The sequence below is a fragment of the Pezoporus wallicus genome, unplaced genomic scaffold (assembly GCF_028554395.1).
Source record: "Pezoporus wallicus isolate ANWC-B61680 ecotype Strahan unplaced genomic scaffold, APGP_CSIRO_Pwel_v1 contig_6401, whole genome shotgun sequence".
NCBI classification, from domain to species: domain Eukaryota; kingdom Metazoa; phylum Chordata; class Aves; order Psittaciformes; family Psittacidae; genus Pezoporus; species Pezoporus wallicus.
This window is the reverse complement of record NW_026638608.1, coordinates 1,725,171-1,740,753: the sequence shown is the minus strand read 5'-3', so window position 1 is coordinate 1,740,753 and position 15,583 is coordinate 1,725,171. Positions and strand designations below refer to the sequence as shown.

Sequence of the window (15,583 nt, the reverse complement as noted above, 5' to 3'; positions counted from 1 at the left end):
TACTCCAGGTTAAGTGTTAGAAAACAGGGAAATAAGCCTGTTTGGATGAGACTGCTGTGCTAGAATGGAATGAGGAAAGTCGAGAAAGTCAGCAGTGGCACAGTGCTGTTCTGAATTCTTAGAGAGGCAAAGGACTACTTTTTGTTTAAAGTAATTCAGATAAACCATTATCAGGTGAAAAGATAAGGTAAGAAGGACCTTTCAGTGTTCTGTAGAGTGATATGTTCAGTAGTTTGGACAATTCACTCAGCTTTAGAAATCTTTTTTCTGTGAGATAGATGTCTTACCTATCTCCCAAAGGCATTTTAGTGCGTTTTGAAACAGGAGGAGCACAAGTTAGTTCAAAAGCAGAGGCTTACATGTCCTCCTATGCCTGTTTATAACAAAGCAGAGAATGCATGGTTATTTTCTATCTGTGAATAGGAGCAGGACATTGTCTCTTTCTCTTTTGCATACAAGGATATGCCACCCTCTGGCTTTTTTTCTTAAATCATAGTTTATTCTTGTTGATGCCTAAAACTCCTTTGCTATCTTCCAGAAGCTTTGGTCACCACTGTGGAATTCCTGGTATGAGAAGACAGAGCTCAGGGTAGAGAGAGGATCCTTGCTGAACTGCTGTAATCATGAAGACAGTGATTTTAATTGTCTTAATCATCTTCACTTTGCTGTCTTCAGGTAAGACTGATGCAGAGGGAGAAAATGAAATCTCTGGATGGGTTACCAGGAAGCAGACTCTAATATTTGCTTTGAGTTTGTTTTCTTCTGTGCTAAGAAGTTGCAGCTAGAACTGTGCCTGTGATTTCCATTTGCCTGTATTTTTCCTGTTTGATCATTGGCAGATGGTGACCCAGTTAGTTTTGAAGCAGCTTGATACACTAGTTTCTTAGTAATTCAGTGAAGGTTTGTTTCCCTTGAGTAGCTGAGATCTGCGTCCTTATTAATGATGTCAAATTGAATCAGTGTATTTCAAGCTGCTCCCCTCTAAAACCACAACAGGTTCTTTTTGCAGTAGTGCTGAATTAGTGTCAAAGCAAGTAGGGTACTAATGTCTGATGCTATGCTCAAAGAAATAAAAATGTCCATGTTTTAATTGTAAACATTATTTATTCCAGGAAACTTTTTTGTTTAATATTAATAGATTGACAGAGATCCAAACCCTTAAACATCTGGAAATGGCAATGTTAGAGATGTTGTAGTGTTTTCTATGCATTTGGTCATGTCTTTCACTACATAGTATAAATGTGTCTCGTTACATAATTGCATGCTATTTTAATATATAATAATCACTTTTTTCCTTAAATGTATAGCATCTCCTTGAGATGCTATATGATGATACTTTTCAGAGTAGGCATTTAACAGGAAAAATACAAAATAAGTCATACTACATCAAATATAAAATAATCGGTGCCTAAAGCAAAAGAGGAAATTTTGTTGACATGTCTGGACTCCCTGAAGATGTAGCTTTATAGTCAGTTTAAACCTACCAAACCCCCAGTTCCTCCTGGAAAGGAGGTTTTAGCATCTCCTCCACTGCTAATTGTATCTTCCTTCTGCTGGCACCATTTTATTTTTTTTTTTATTGTTTACTTAGTTTTCAGCTGGAAAAAAGATCTGATAACTGAATAGTGCAGTTCTGCTGCAGTTCTGCACAGTGTTCTTGTGCAGGTTATTTGATCTCTTTGGCATCCAGAAATGAAGATAATTCTCACTAACTTCCTCTTTGGAAGAGATTTTGAGGTTCGTGTTTACTCAGTACTCTGTTCAACACAGTACATGGTTCTTCACTGTCAATAACCAAATTGTCCCTAGTTTGTGTCTTTCATAGTGGGTATTGTCATGGAAGATAAACCTCTCAGTCTTGAGGGGAATCCAGCAAATTACTCATCATTGCTGAGGAAACACTTATGCACTGTGTAAAAGCAGAAGTTCCAGTCACAGAACTGCCATCGTAATTTTAAATAACCCCAGATCTTCACCTCCTGATTGAGGGGTTTGATTTACTCTATTATAAAGTAGCATCTAATTGAGAATTGCTTTCAGCTTAAAATTTTTGTACTTCTCCTTTGGTCTAAGGTTTTCTGCCCCTGGAGCTCTGATGTGGATCTTGCTGTTTAAAATCAGGTAGTATTTGTCTGGAAAGAAAATGGGAAGGAAATGCTATTCTAACAAAGCATAGCCCTCAGTGGGAAATGCTGTTCTAACAAAGTTCAAACTATGTAGCTCAGTGCTGCGAGACACCTGGGACTTGTAACATCAGATATTGTCTGGTGGAAAAACAACAATCCCCTCTCTGAAGACTACATTCAACAACGCTAAGGCAACTTGATTCCCTATCAACATCCTCCCTACATATTTCTTGTTTTTTTGCAGGCTTAGGTCTGAATCTCTAGAACTTCGTGACAGAAATACTAAGATTGGTATGGATAAATTATGCATGAGAATATGTGTGTGTGAAAGCACCAGAGGAAACAGCAGAGCAAAGGTTAAAAGAATGGCCTGTATTGATAACCAAGAACACAGTTGACAGTACTAAAGCTTATAAACCCTGGGGAATGCATAGTTTTCATCAAGATTAGAAATCTTGACTCATTTTTGATCTTACAGGGAAGAAATTCCAATGGTGCACCCTTTCTGACCTAGAGCAGAGGAAGTGTGCTGAACTGTCTAAAGCACTCATGGCTGTGGTGCCCCTTGCTGCTGTCAATTCATTTGCCAGGATTTCTTGCATCAGAGCTCACAACACATATGACTGCATTGATAAAATCAGGGTGAGTTCAGAGAGATTTTTAAAACTGATTTTAGCTCCAAATCCTCTTTTGAGGAAGTAACTGATAAACAGAACCCATGGGAGAATAAAATGATACTGAAATGATGGTATTGCATATATGACAAAGTACTCAGTACTAGCTTGAGAAGCAAGAATTAAAACCCATGAGTATTCTACTAGAGGTACTCTTTACCCCAGCTCACGTCCTTGCAATCACCAGGAAATATGTAAAATGCTGCTTGGACATAGATGGACAAAACCAAACTACTAAATTAAAACTTGCTGAGGGCTTTTGGTCCTACTCTAACTATAATGAAAATTTTCTCTTTCTTCCCTGCTATTTTTAGCATCTCATCAGTCTTTTCTAAAGTAAAGAGCAAAGCCTTTTCTGTATAAAGTTCTTCAATTTGAATCATATTAGACATTAATTTGAATCAAATTAGACAGTAATTTGAATCAAATTAAACAGGACTCTGAGAAGTATCTGGGGTCTTGGGGGAGCAGTAGAAGGAAACAGGGGTTACCTTTTTCTTCAGCTGGCATCAGAATTGTGGTTTTGAGTTGGAAAACTCAGAGGTGAGAAAGGATGTTACTGGAAGTGAACTGGAATTGTTTTAAAGTAACAGCCTTCACTGCTAGCATTTCACCATGCTTAGTGACATGGATTCAATTAAAAAACAAGCAAATACTTGTAAAAATCTCTGGTTACTACTTCTCAGGCAGAAATTCTGCTCTTGGAGCTGCTGTTTCTATGCCTGTAAACACATTTATTTTGAGGATTTTGCTGTTGTTTTTAAGGTGAATAAAGCAGATGCTGTCTCCTTGGATGCTGGAGAAGTTTACTCTGCTGTAAAGCTCTATGGTTTGACAGTTGCGGCAAAGGAAATCTATGACCAAGGTAGGTTCATAAAGCTAAAGAATAAGTTGTATTTGGCTAACAAATTGCTGTAAGTGAAAGGCAAAGTTCTAACATTCTTGAAAAAAATCTGTATGTCTCATTAACTTTATAGGAGTATGGAGGTGACTAACAACTGTTGCTAAAATCATAGAATCATAGAATCATAGAATGGTTAGGGTTGGAAAGGACCTTAAGATCATCCAGTTCCAACCCCCCTGCCATGGGCAGGGACACCTCACACTAAACCATCTCACCCAAGGCTTCATCCAAACTGACCTTGAACACTGCAAGGGACGGAGCATTCACAACCTCCCTGGGGAACCCATTCCAGTGCCTCACCACCCTAACAGGAAAGAATTTCCTCCTTATATCCAACCTAAACTTCCCCTGTTTAAGTTTTAACCCGTTACCCCTTGTCCTGTCACTACAGTCCCTAATGAAGAGTCCCTCTCCAGCATCCCTATAGGCCCCCTTCAGATACTGGAAGGCTGCTATGAGGTCTCCACGCAGCCTTCTCTTCTCCAGGCTAAACAGCCCCAACTTCCTCAGCCTGTCTTCATACCGGAGGTGCTCCAGTCCCCTGATCATCCTTGTGGCCTCCTCTGGACTTGTTCCAACAGTTCCATGTCCTTTTTATGCTGAGGACACCAGAACTGCACACAATACTCCAAGTGAGGTCTCATGAGAGCAGAGCAGAGGGGCAGGATCACCTCCTTCGACCTGTTGGTCACGCTCCTTTTGATGCAGCCCAGGATACGGTTGACTTTCTGGGCTGCAAGCGTACACTGCTTCAACCAACTTCATGAGGTTGGCATCAGCCCACCTCACAAGTGTGTCGAGGTCCCTCTGGATGGCATTCCTTCCCTCCAGCGGATCAACCAAACCACACAGCTTGGTGTCATCGGCAAACTTGCTGAGGGCGCACTCAATCCCACTGTCCATGTCAGAGACGAAGATGTTGAACAAGACCGGTCCCAACACCGATCCCTGAGGGACGCCACTCGTTACTGGTCTCCAGCCGGACATTGAACCATTGTCCACAACTCTGTGTGCAGCCATCCAGCCAGTTCTTTATCCACCGAGTGGTCCATCCATCAAATTGATGTCTCTCCAATTTAGAGACAAGGATGTCGTGTGGGACAGTGTCGAACACTTTACACAAGTCCAGGTACATGCCATCAACTGCTCTACCCCTGTCCCTCAGTTCTGTAGCCCCATCATAGAAGGCCACCAAATTGGTCAGGCAGGATTTCCCCTTAGTGAAGCCATGCTGGCTGTCACCAAGCACCTTGTTGTTTTTCATGTGCTTTAGCATGCCTTCGTGGAGAATCTGCTCCAAGATTTTGCCAGGCACAGAGGTGAGACTGACTGCTCTGTAGTTGCCTGGATCATCCCTTTTCCCCTTCTTGAAAATGGGGGTTATATTTCCCTTTTTCCAGTCATCGGGATCTTCACCTGACTGCCATGAATTTTCAAATATGATGGCCAGTGGTTTAGCAACTTCATTTGCCAGCTCCTTCAGGACCCATGGATGGATTTCATCAGGACCCATGGACTTGCACGCGTTCAAATTTTTAAGATGGTCTCGAACCAGATCCTCTCCTATAGTGGGCCCAAGGTCTTCATTCTCACTGTCCCTTCATCTACCTTCCAATACTTAGTGATGGTTAGTAAAATATCAGTGGTGTAGTCTTTCTGCCTAGACAGGCTACTACCTAGGTACTGGTGCTGTCAGATTGTATCTACCTCTGCTTGCAGCACTAGTGTATACCCAAGTTCTACGTCTTGCAGGGAATAAGAAAGCTTTTGTTCATCTGTGTCAGTTCTTATACCATGCTCTTAACTAGTGTAACCAAGCATTTACTAGTTTTCTTTAAGAGATTAGCTTTTCTCACCATTTAATTCTCTCCTTCACACCCTAAAGAGACAAAAATATAAGATGGAAAATCTTGTTATGGTAAGATTCCTCTTCATTCCTGGCAGACGTAAATAGTGTCTGCAATGAGTTGTAAGGCAGGAATAAGTAACTTTGAGCCAAAATCTAACAGGGAGTAGAAAATACTTCTAAGACATGAATCTGAGAAGGAAGCCAAATTAGCAGATGGATACAGGAAGAGACTAATAAGGGGACACTATGAGAACAGAAGCGAATTTTGTTTTGTCTGAAGAATTGTGAAATCATAGTGGAATGTGTTCTGAGGATAAGACATATGAGTTCTTTCCATTACCATATGTAAACAGTGTGATACAAGTCTTCAAAAGTGTTGAGAAGCAATTGCATAGGGTGATGGAGTGGGATCATCTTGTAAGCCTTTTACACCAGGTTTTTATGTTCTTCTTCACACATCACTTGCATTGCTCAGTTTGACACAGTGCCATGTAGCTGGTAGGTGATAAATTTCTTGGCATGAGTACCTATGTTTCATATGCCTACGGTTATTTTTTTTCCTTAGCCATGTTCACAGAAGTAGTGGAAGTCCTGTACACAGATGGAAGCTGCAATACTGGGGTTTAGTTATTTCTGTTGCATATTTTGTTTTATTCCAGGAAATTGTGTGTTTGCTGTGGCCATTGCCAAACGAGGAACTCTGGATATCCGGAGGCTACGAGGTGTGCGCAGCTGTCACAATGGAGCCAGGTGGACTTCCGGCTGGAATATTCCACTTGGCTTTCTTCTTGCAAGCAATTATCTTTCCTGGGATGAGGAGCAACCTCTGAGTCAAGGTGGGTGATAGGAGCCATAGGGTTATGTCTCTGCTCTCAGCAAAAACAAGTGAGTTGCAAGCAGATGTGGAATGAGCTCAACTATGTGGAAATTGAAGGGCTTTGTGGGTGAGGTATCCTCTTGGAGTGTTTTTGATACTGGCTCTTAGTTCTCTTCAGAACTTTTCTAGTGATCTCAAAGCAGCAGAATTGTTACCAAACCGGGAAATCTTTGCCTTCTGTATACAACAGGGAACAAACCTTTCCAATATCCAGCCAGTATAAAGATGGTTTTAAACAAGAAATATCTGATCACATTTTCCAGTAAATGTTTCAGATTTGAAGTTCAGACAATGAAGCTGCATCCACTGATTTATTTATTGATTTATTTTATTTATTAATTCACTGTAGTCCTAGTTATGTCCATGATATGTTTGGCTGCTTTTCCTTCTTCTGTTTTTCCCATTTGACTTTTTTTGCATCTCCCTTCCCCTATATCTGCAGTAGTCAGTGAGTATTTCAATGGAAGTTGCATCCCTGGGGTTGGTGTTGCTGCTCCTCAACTGTGTGCTCTCTGCCAAGGACAAAAATCCTATGTCAGAGACAAGAACCACTTCTGTGAGACGAGCAGTAATGAACCCTTTTATGACTCTGAAGGAGCCTTCAGGTGAGCTCTGTGACATTGGTCCTGAATTTACCTTTAAGGAAAAAGAATTTGTGAGGGAGGAAAAAACAGATGGCATGTTAATAGGGTGGCATTTTTCTCCCTGCAGGTGTTTGAAGACTGGAGTGGCAGATGTTGCCTTTTTAGATCATCTAACAATTATGAGTGCTACAGGTAACCTTAAAAAATCAAATTAATTTTAACTTCTGACTGTAGTCTTTCCTGAGTTGGGGGAATATGCCTGGATTTCCTGAGTGGAAAATATGCTTGGATTTTTGTTGTTTCCAGGGAAAATTCAATCCTTGCAAGCAGTTCAGTGTATTTCTTGGCTCTCCACCTAAGTCAGAAGGAAACAGAAGAGGGAAGAGTAAGTGAGCAGTAATTGCTCACAAGAGTTTCTCAGGGTGGGAGCAGACAGATGCTTTTATACAGGTGTTTTTTTTAGCCTGAAGTGTCTGACACAGCTGTCAGTATTTGTATTACCTGAGTTATAAGATTCCTTTTAAAATTCAGTGTATTTTGTTGCTGGAATGTACCATTCCTGTTTACCTTGTTTGTATTTTAAACATGGTCGAGGTCTGTACTGACATTTTTGAAGGTAGCTTTAGTATTTGCAGGTAAGGATTCTGAAACAAATGTATGTACAGGGGTACAGCTAAAGAGTATTTTTGAGTATCTTTGGCTGAGGTCCCTCTCTTTAAGAGAAGAGCATATCAAAGACAGCCTTCCCAAGCTGTGTGCTGCCTACATAGCCTTTGAGCAACCTCCTCTGAAAAATGTTTTGCCTTCCATCTCTGTGCCTGCTGCCAAGTCACATATCACTTCATGGATTCATGAGTGTTCTCTTGTTTCAGAGTCAGAGCAACAGGAATATGAACTCCTATGTCCTGATGGGACTACAGCTGAGCTAACTGAGTACAGCGTCTGTAACTTGGGCAAGGGGCCTGGACGTGGCATCATCACCCGGCACAACTTCCAGAAGATCACCCATAAATTTCTCACCATGATCCAAGTGAGTGGATATGATGAGTTGTGTACCTCCAGAGACAGGTTTTTCTTCCATCTTTGTGTAGAGATTATCATGCAGTTTGCCTTTTCTTCTTGAGAAATTTGTAGTTAGTGTGAACAAATCACTAAAAATTTATTGTTCTGTGGAGGGATCCTGCACTGGCTTCTGGCAGGTTTTACTCTTCTCTAAGATGTTCTTCTCTAGAAAGCTGTGAATAAAAAAGTAAAGATGCTATAACACCCAAACTGAAAAATGGCTAATTATGTTCATTCTGCCCTGCAACTTGAGTAAATTCTTACATAGCTGCATGGGTTCAGGCAGGATTCATCTTTATTCCTCTCTTTTTCTCAGCTTATAAATAGTATCTGTTATCTTGGCATCCAGGAATCTGTTTGAAGCTGAACCTGAAATGCATATTTAAATGCAAATTTAAAGAATTTATGGAGCCATCTGGCCCTTGAAATAGTCCAGTAGTATCCTGGTTTTGGCTGGGATGGAGTTAATTTTCTCCTTAATAGCTGGTCCAGTGCTGTGCTTTGACTTTAGTATGCAAATAATGTTGATAACACAGTGATGTTTTAGCTGTTGCTGAGCAGTGCTTACTCTAAATCAGTGACTTTTCAGTTTCCCATGCTCTGTCAGTGAGCAGATGCAACAAGAAGCTGGGAGGGAGCACAGCCAGAACAGCCGATCCAAGCCAGCCAAAGGGGTATTCCATACCAGAGAACATCACATTCAGTATATAAATTAGGTGGAGCTGGCCAGGAGCCACAGATCACTGCTTGGGGATGGGCTGGGCTTCAGTCAGCAGTTGGTGATGTGTTGTGTATCATCTGTCTTTCTTGGGTTTTATTCCTCTCTCTTTTATTTCTTTTTATTCTTTATTTCGATTATTAAACTGTTCTTATCTCACCCCATGGGTTTTTACCTTTTTCCAATTTTTCCTCCCCATCCCACTGGGGGAAGATGAGTGAGTGGCTGTGTGGTACTTTGTTGCCAGCTGGGGTTAAATCGTGACAAATAAACAGTGAATAATGTAACCCAGTGTGCTTTTCCTCTGAGTGCTATGTTACAAACCATTGCTGTGAAGGGACCAAAGGATGGGGCTGACTGTTACTGGAAGGATGAGCAGATTTGTTGCAATTAAAAGGTTGTTCTTGTTCTAGCGCCTCTTTGGGCGAAAAGGAAAGGAAAGAGCTAGGTTTGAACTCTTCACTTCAGCACCCTTTGGGGGAAAGAACCTGCTGTTCCAGGATGCCACTCAGCACCTACAGCTTCTTGAGGAGCAGCTGGAGATTGCCTATGTCCTTGGTCTGGACTATGTATCTCTCCTTAAGGGACTAGGACATGAAGGTGAGAAGTCTTCCAGAGATCTGTAGCTAAGGAAAGGGAAGAAAAAGTTCACTTTCCATGTTATTCCTCCCTGCCAGGCACAAGTGCAAAGGCCTAAATGTCCCCTTAACATAGGTGCACGGGTGACATGATCTCACTGTGCTCCTTTCTTCTAATTCAGGCAGCTCTTTGGACAACAGCATTGTGCGCTGGTGCTGCATCAGTGATGCTGAGCTTCACAAATGTGAGGAGTGGGCACTGAGCATCAAATCTGACCCACTGGTCTGTGTCCAAGCAACTTCCATGACCAAATGCATTGAAATGATCAAGGTAGGAGACTCCCTCTAGTCAGACTATATGATAAGGCTGCACAGAGTGCATGTGTCCTTGCATGAGCTGAACAAGATGAAAACCAGCTTGCACTGTAGAGGAGCTAGTGGGAATGAGAGAGAATTTCCAGCCAGTGGGGAAGTCCAGCTGCTTGGTTACACAATTCATGCAAATCCTGTTTTTGTTATTTTCTATAATGCTGTTGGCAGAGTAGTGAGGCTGATGCAGTCACCCTGGATGCAACACATGTCTACATTGCAGGAAAGTGTGGATTGGTGCCTGTAGCTGCAGAATGTTATGGTAAGTTCTCATGTGACCTTAGCAAGAAGGGAGGGAATCAAAAGAGTATTATTAAAAATGTAGGTACATCTGTACAGTTTGTGATGGAAGCTGGAATTAATATATATGTTCAAATACTTTTCCCAGCTCTTTCACTAATTGGCTCTGGCATTTGATCTGGCTGTTTGTTTATTGTATCTCTGTAAAACGGACAGAGATGCTGTCGTGGCTCAAAAGGATTGCAAGTTTTTTGATGAGTTGCTGCTGATTAATAGGAATGACAGCAGTCCCAAGATCCTTAGTGGTTGTCTCTCCTCTCCAGGGGGAGATTGTGCCCAGGCTGCTGAGAGCATGGGGGAAATGAGGAAGCTAATTCATCTGAAGCGCAAAGGTAACAGGACAACTTTGAGAAGGCAAATGGTTTAGATTTTCCTGCAGTTGCCTCTAGGATTTATGTAGGAATGTATTCACATGTTGGTTTGGGAAAGAATTTGCTGTGCTTGCTAGGAGCTTTGCAGGAAATGCCAGGCAGCTAGGACAAGAGCTTTGTCATTAAGCAAAGAATGCACATCCAATACCTTAACTGGAGATATATGACAGCATGAGAGGGGCAGGAGGGGGGCTGTACCTGTCTGGAATACTTAATTGCCTTGATATAAGTGGTTGTTGTCATTATTTTACAGCACTGCCACCTGTTTATGCTGTTGCACTAGCTAAGAAAAATGCCAAGCAGATTAATATCCATAATCTTAGGGGAAGGCGATCCTGCCACAGCCACCTGTATAGTCCTGGAGGATGGTTACTTCTTTCCAGATATGCATTGAGAGCTCTGGAGAATGACACTGAGAGCTGTGATATTGGCTCTGGTAAGGGCTGCTCTTGGTTATTTGTTGACTAGACCATGGGAACCTGAAGTCCAAAATCTGGGAGTAAAATGGAGACAGGGACATGAGGATTTGACCAGCAAGCGATGATTGCAGTGTTAGAGGGTCTTGAAGCAGCTCTTCCTCTTATCTGACTACATGTGATTCTTTAGCTGACTTCTTGCTAGCTGTTGGGATGGAATTCGATTCCTGTCTTTTCTTGTGTATGAAGAGGCTTTGGAAACACCTTGCCTTAATCTCACCTCAGTTTTCTTTACTCAGCTTACCAGAATTACTTTTGGAAGGGCTGCATGCCAGGAGCAGATGGAAACCTGTGCAAGGTGTGCATTGGAGATGGTGAGGTGGAAGGGGCTCGAGTATCTAGCAGATGTGCTGCAAGTCACAATGAACGTTACTATGGCAATATGGGAGCACTCAGGTAAGCTTTTTGTCAGTCAGAAGTACAGAGCAATAGCCAGAACTGGCTTATTATTTTGCTGATGGTTTTCTTTGGAGCCTTTTTTGTTAAGCAGCTGGCTGTGTAAACCTTTGCTAGCATGTATTTTATTTTTGTTGCAGTTGCTATGGGATGTTCATCTGAATGGTAATTTAGAGCAGTCATGAAAACACCTTAAGAGCAAAACAGTGCTTCCAAACATGTAAGGCTCAGAGTATTGGTACTGACTCGTTAAAGAAAAGGGATGAAAGATAGTTAGAAGGTTAGAGAGCAGAGGTGATCTGGTAAGAAGCAATGGAAGGTACAGGAGGTAATTAAATAAATGGGAGATAACAAAATAGTTGAAAACAGGCAGAGAAGAATATTAAAGGTGAAAGCACTCTTATAAAACATATGTAATGCATTTAGTTGAATTACATTCTCTTTCCTGACTAGGTGCAGGTGATGCTGCATAGACATTTTGCCACATCTTTGACTTGGGAGTTTCTTTAAGGGATGGAAGGGATTGTCTTAGCAAACATGTGAATACTGTCCACTAAGGTCTATAATGATATCACTAACTTGTTCCATATAACAACCAAGTAATTACAGATGAGGGGGATGCTCCAGCTGCTCCTGGTTTAGTTTCAGAAGACTGTCCAAATGTCAGTCATAGTGTAGTGGCTGTCTCCAATAACTTCTTGGGTTTTTTTCTTCACTAGGTGCCTAGTTGGCAATCCCAGTGGAAGAAGCTTCGGAGATGTAGCTTTCCTGGAACATTCTAACCTCCTCCAGAACATAAAGAGTGAGATGCAGATGTTCTCTTTTCCTTGAGAATGTTCATTAGTGCCAGTTACTTCCCACACACTCAACCATCACTCTTGAGGATCAGCTTATACAGGTTTAATCTAGGTCCACGAAGTTGTGTTTGTGACTGGAAAATTGAAGAACATTCCTGCATGTAGGTCTTCTAGTAAAGCTTAAAATTTAGATACCTTTCAGTTTTGGAGAGGAAAGAGGAAGAACCACTGAGTGCAAAGAGCAATGTGTGTTTTGTGGGGGTAATAATCCTTGGAGACTGCACTAATTTTTTTAAAGCTCGAAGCTTTAAAAAGCAAACATTTTTTCTCACCAGACCTTCGCCCATAGGCAGCCATAGTGCATGGACCTGTTGTTTGTAATCAGAGTTTCAAGAACAATAATGGCAGATAAGGGCAGTGCTGTGGGCACTTTGTGCTGGGAGAAGTTCTATGGCTTCATCATGACAAAGCAACTTCCTCATGTTGTTTCACAGGCCTTTATAGAATAAACAGTCCAAATAGCTTAATAGCTGAAAATACTGCAAATTATTTTGCCTTTCAGTTTCTGAAACAATGTTGTTACTACACTGTGAAATGTTTAATTTCCCCAGGGAAATACTGATCTTTGCAACAGTCTAGCAATTGGGTTTTGGTTTCGGTAACTTAAATCCCCTCAATCTCTTGAATGATGCCTACTGTTCTGTGAAAATATGGTGCCTCTATGTAGAGTTGGAGAGAAAGGAAACCCCCATTTTGTTCAGCCTCAGAAACAGAATGAGGGTTGCTGTTTTAGGCAATCTCAGTAACAGAAGAGACTTTCCTAACAGAGGAATCTCTAAAATCAAGTGGAGGTATAAGGGCCTGAAACCCACAGGAATTCATGCAGATATGAGTGGTTTGTTTGAGGAAGCAAAGGACATGCAGGCTGAATTGCTTTCTTTTCAGAAAGTGATCTGATTACAGATGAAAATGAGGCATGATAAGCTGTTCATATGCCTTGATACTACTCTATTTGAGAGGTGCAGCTTAAGTTCACTGACCTGTTTCCTCAGTGAAAACACTACCCTGCTCTTTATGCGTTCCTAATAAATGACAATGTGGCTGCATTTGTTTGAACATACTAACTAAACTCCTTCCTCTCAATTTTAAACATTTTGCATGAGATTCACCCTGTCTTCTACTTTCATTTTTAAAAAGGATTTGCTTTCATTTCATCTTCTTTTCAGATCTGGATATTTCTGGTTGGGCAAAGGGCTATACCCCTATTGACTTTGAACTCTTGTGTCCGGATGGAACACGTGCTGCAGTCACAGAATGGGCAGGCTGTAACCTTGGCCCCATTCCCCCCAGCACAGTCATGACTCGACCGGTCACTGTCACTAAAATCTATGACTTTCTAATGAAATCCCAGGTGAGACAGGTAACTGGGAAAAAGTTAGCATGTTATCACTTGTTATGTACAACTGCTGAAAACCCTTTCAAGATCAAATGCTTTTATATCCTAAATTCATGAAGTGTCTTCAAAGTCAATATGAATTAAGAATGTATGTAGGAGATTGAGAGAATAATTATGTGGATTCTCTAAAGGGGCAATTTGGCAGCAGTTGCCATTCCCCAGTGGTTATACTTCTGCTGAGAAGTAGGGTGCTGCAAAACTGCATCTTTTTGTACACCAGCTAAACCTTGCTATTTGTGATCCAAGCCGTGGAACTTGTTTCTTTTCTCTTTAGGAATCTCTGGGAAGCAAATTGAATTCTGAATTCCAACTCTTTCAATCATGGAAGTATGGTGAAAGTGATCTGCTTTTCAAAGACACTACTCAGTACCTTGTTCATGCCAGTCACATGAGCTATCAGGAAATTCTTGGAGCGCCTTTCTTTCAGCTGGCAGAATCAGTGTTTAACTGTACACCTGCAGGTAAAGTCAAGTTCTTAGTTTTGAGTTAGGGACAAATGCAAAGCAGGAAGTCTTCTGTGCATAGCTATTGTCCTTTTGGTTAGACCAAATGGAGAAGTTATGTTCTACATAATCCTGTTAGTAACAATTTTCCAGGGAGTACTGTGTTTGGAGCTTCTTTAGAGCCTGTTAAAACTCCTATCCGAAAGCACTAAAACTGGAGCTCTGAAAGAACAGAGTAACTAATATATCATAAAGGTGAGGTTACTGAAATAGGACTGGTTTATCCCCACTCTGAAATTTTTCCCTTCAGTTGCAAAGATCACTTCTGGGAAAAGGGAATATAGTGTTCATTTGGATACGCTAAACTTGGGGAAAAGATAAATTTTATATTCAATTCTTGACTTAATCTCAAAATAACTTAATAGCCTTTTTAAAAAGAGCACACTAGAGAATGCAAGATCAAAACCTTTACAAACGTAAGGGATGGCTTTTTCATTATTTTCCACTGAAAGCTGTATGAAACATGCACTAAGCTATCACTAAAACTGTCCATGAACCAGTATCAAGCTGTTCTGAGACCTGAAAATCTGCATTGAAGTAAATGAAGATTATAGTTAGTGAGACTTCTGTGAGTCTAAGTTAAAGAACTTCAATTCAAAAGGGGAATTTTACCTCTGTTCTGCTGATTTAGTGAGCAGTATTTGAAGAACTTGTTCTTTTTAAAAGCCGCTAGCATCTTTAAGTGTATACTTTCTTACTGGTTTGTAGGCATCTTAGACTTCTGCAAACAGGATATCTGTGCATCTTCATCGAACTGACAGTTAATAAGAGGCTTTGCGAGGCACATACATCATCGTTGATATTGAAAACAGGGAAAGCTGGAAGTCCAACCTATCCAAAGCAATCAGCAAGGAGCAGCAGAGGCCAGTCTGCATAACCTGCACAGAACTAGCATCAGCAATCCTGTACAGCTACTAAGGAGAAACCAGCATTTTTGTGGAAATAGCAGGGCCAATACCATGGACTAAAATACAGACTGTCAGGAGTGGCACAGGTTAGTTGGTAGCAGTTTCCCTTGCTTATCTTATAAATGAAAATAAAATCAACTGACATTTTGGTAGTTGCAGCACTGTCCTCTTCCATCCATGGTTTGGTTGCGGCTAGATAGTCCTTGCTGAATACCCATATATGCTATAGGTTGTATATGTAATTGCTATCAGAAGTAGTCTTTTCTGCTTTTAACTGGGAAGAATATATTGCTTTTTTAACCAAGGATTTATATCAGTAAATCAAAATATTTTTCTCTCACAAATTAAGCAGAATTAATCCAGCAGAACTGGATGCTTGCGGCCTTCGGGTGAAGGAAAACAATGGCTATTCATCCTTGTCAGTATCTCCAACCATTACTGTTGTAGTACTTTAGCACTTTGAATCTATGATTCAAGTGTCAAAACATGATATCTGAATTAAACAACATTGGTTTTACAAGCAGAAACTGCCTGAACATTATATAAAGCCTTTTGAACAGATTGTATCATATATTCATTTTGCTTGTTGGATAAAGATTTAGAGTGTATGGCTCTTCATAGGCAGGGCTTATTTC

At 40.9% G+C, this 15,583-nt stretch overlaps 1 protein-coding gene across 2 annotated transcripts; it reads left to right on the top strand.

Annotated features, from left to right (window-relative positions):
• Window positions 1-513: 513 nt before the first annotated feature.
• On the top strand, window positions 514-15,106 carry LOC130600279 (melanotransferrin-like). 2 transcript variants are annotated; one of them, XM_057411437.1, is made up of 17 exons: window positions 520-675; window positions 2,605-2,768; window positions 3,566-3,665; window positions 6,213-6,389; window positions 6,873-7,035; window positions 7,142-7,206; window positions 7,887-8,044; window positions 9,208-9,394; window positions 9,555-9,703; window positions 9,913-10,003; window positions 10,305-10,373; window positions 10,666-10,848; window positions 11,128-11,284; window positions 12,004-12,086; window positions 13,308-13,492; window positions 13,812-13,998; window positions 14,749-15,106. In XM_057411437.1, exons 1-17 carry the CDS (start codon window positions 624-626, stop codon window positions 14,796-14,798), a joined length of 2,220 nt encoding a protein of 739 aa, XP_057267420.1. In that variant the 5' UTR covers window positions 520-623; the 3' UTR covers window positions 14,799-15,106. The 2 variants fall into 2 exon arrangements, 1 of the variants encoding a protein (XP_057267420.1); XR_008972424.1 differs by lacking the exons at window positions 13,812-13,998; window positions 14,749-15,106 and having other exon boundaries at window positions 514-675; window positions 12,004-12,182; window positions 13,308-13,411.
• The last annotated feature ends 477 nt before the right edge of the window (window positions 15,107-15,583 follow it).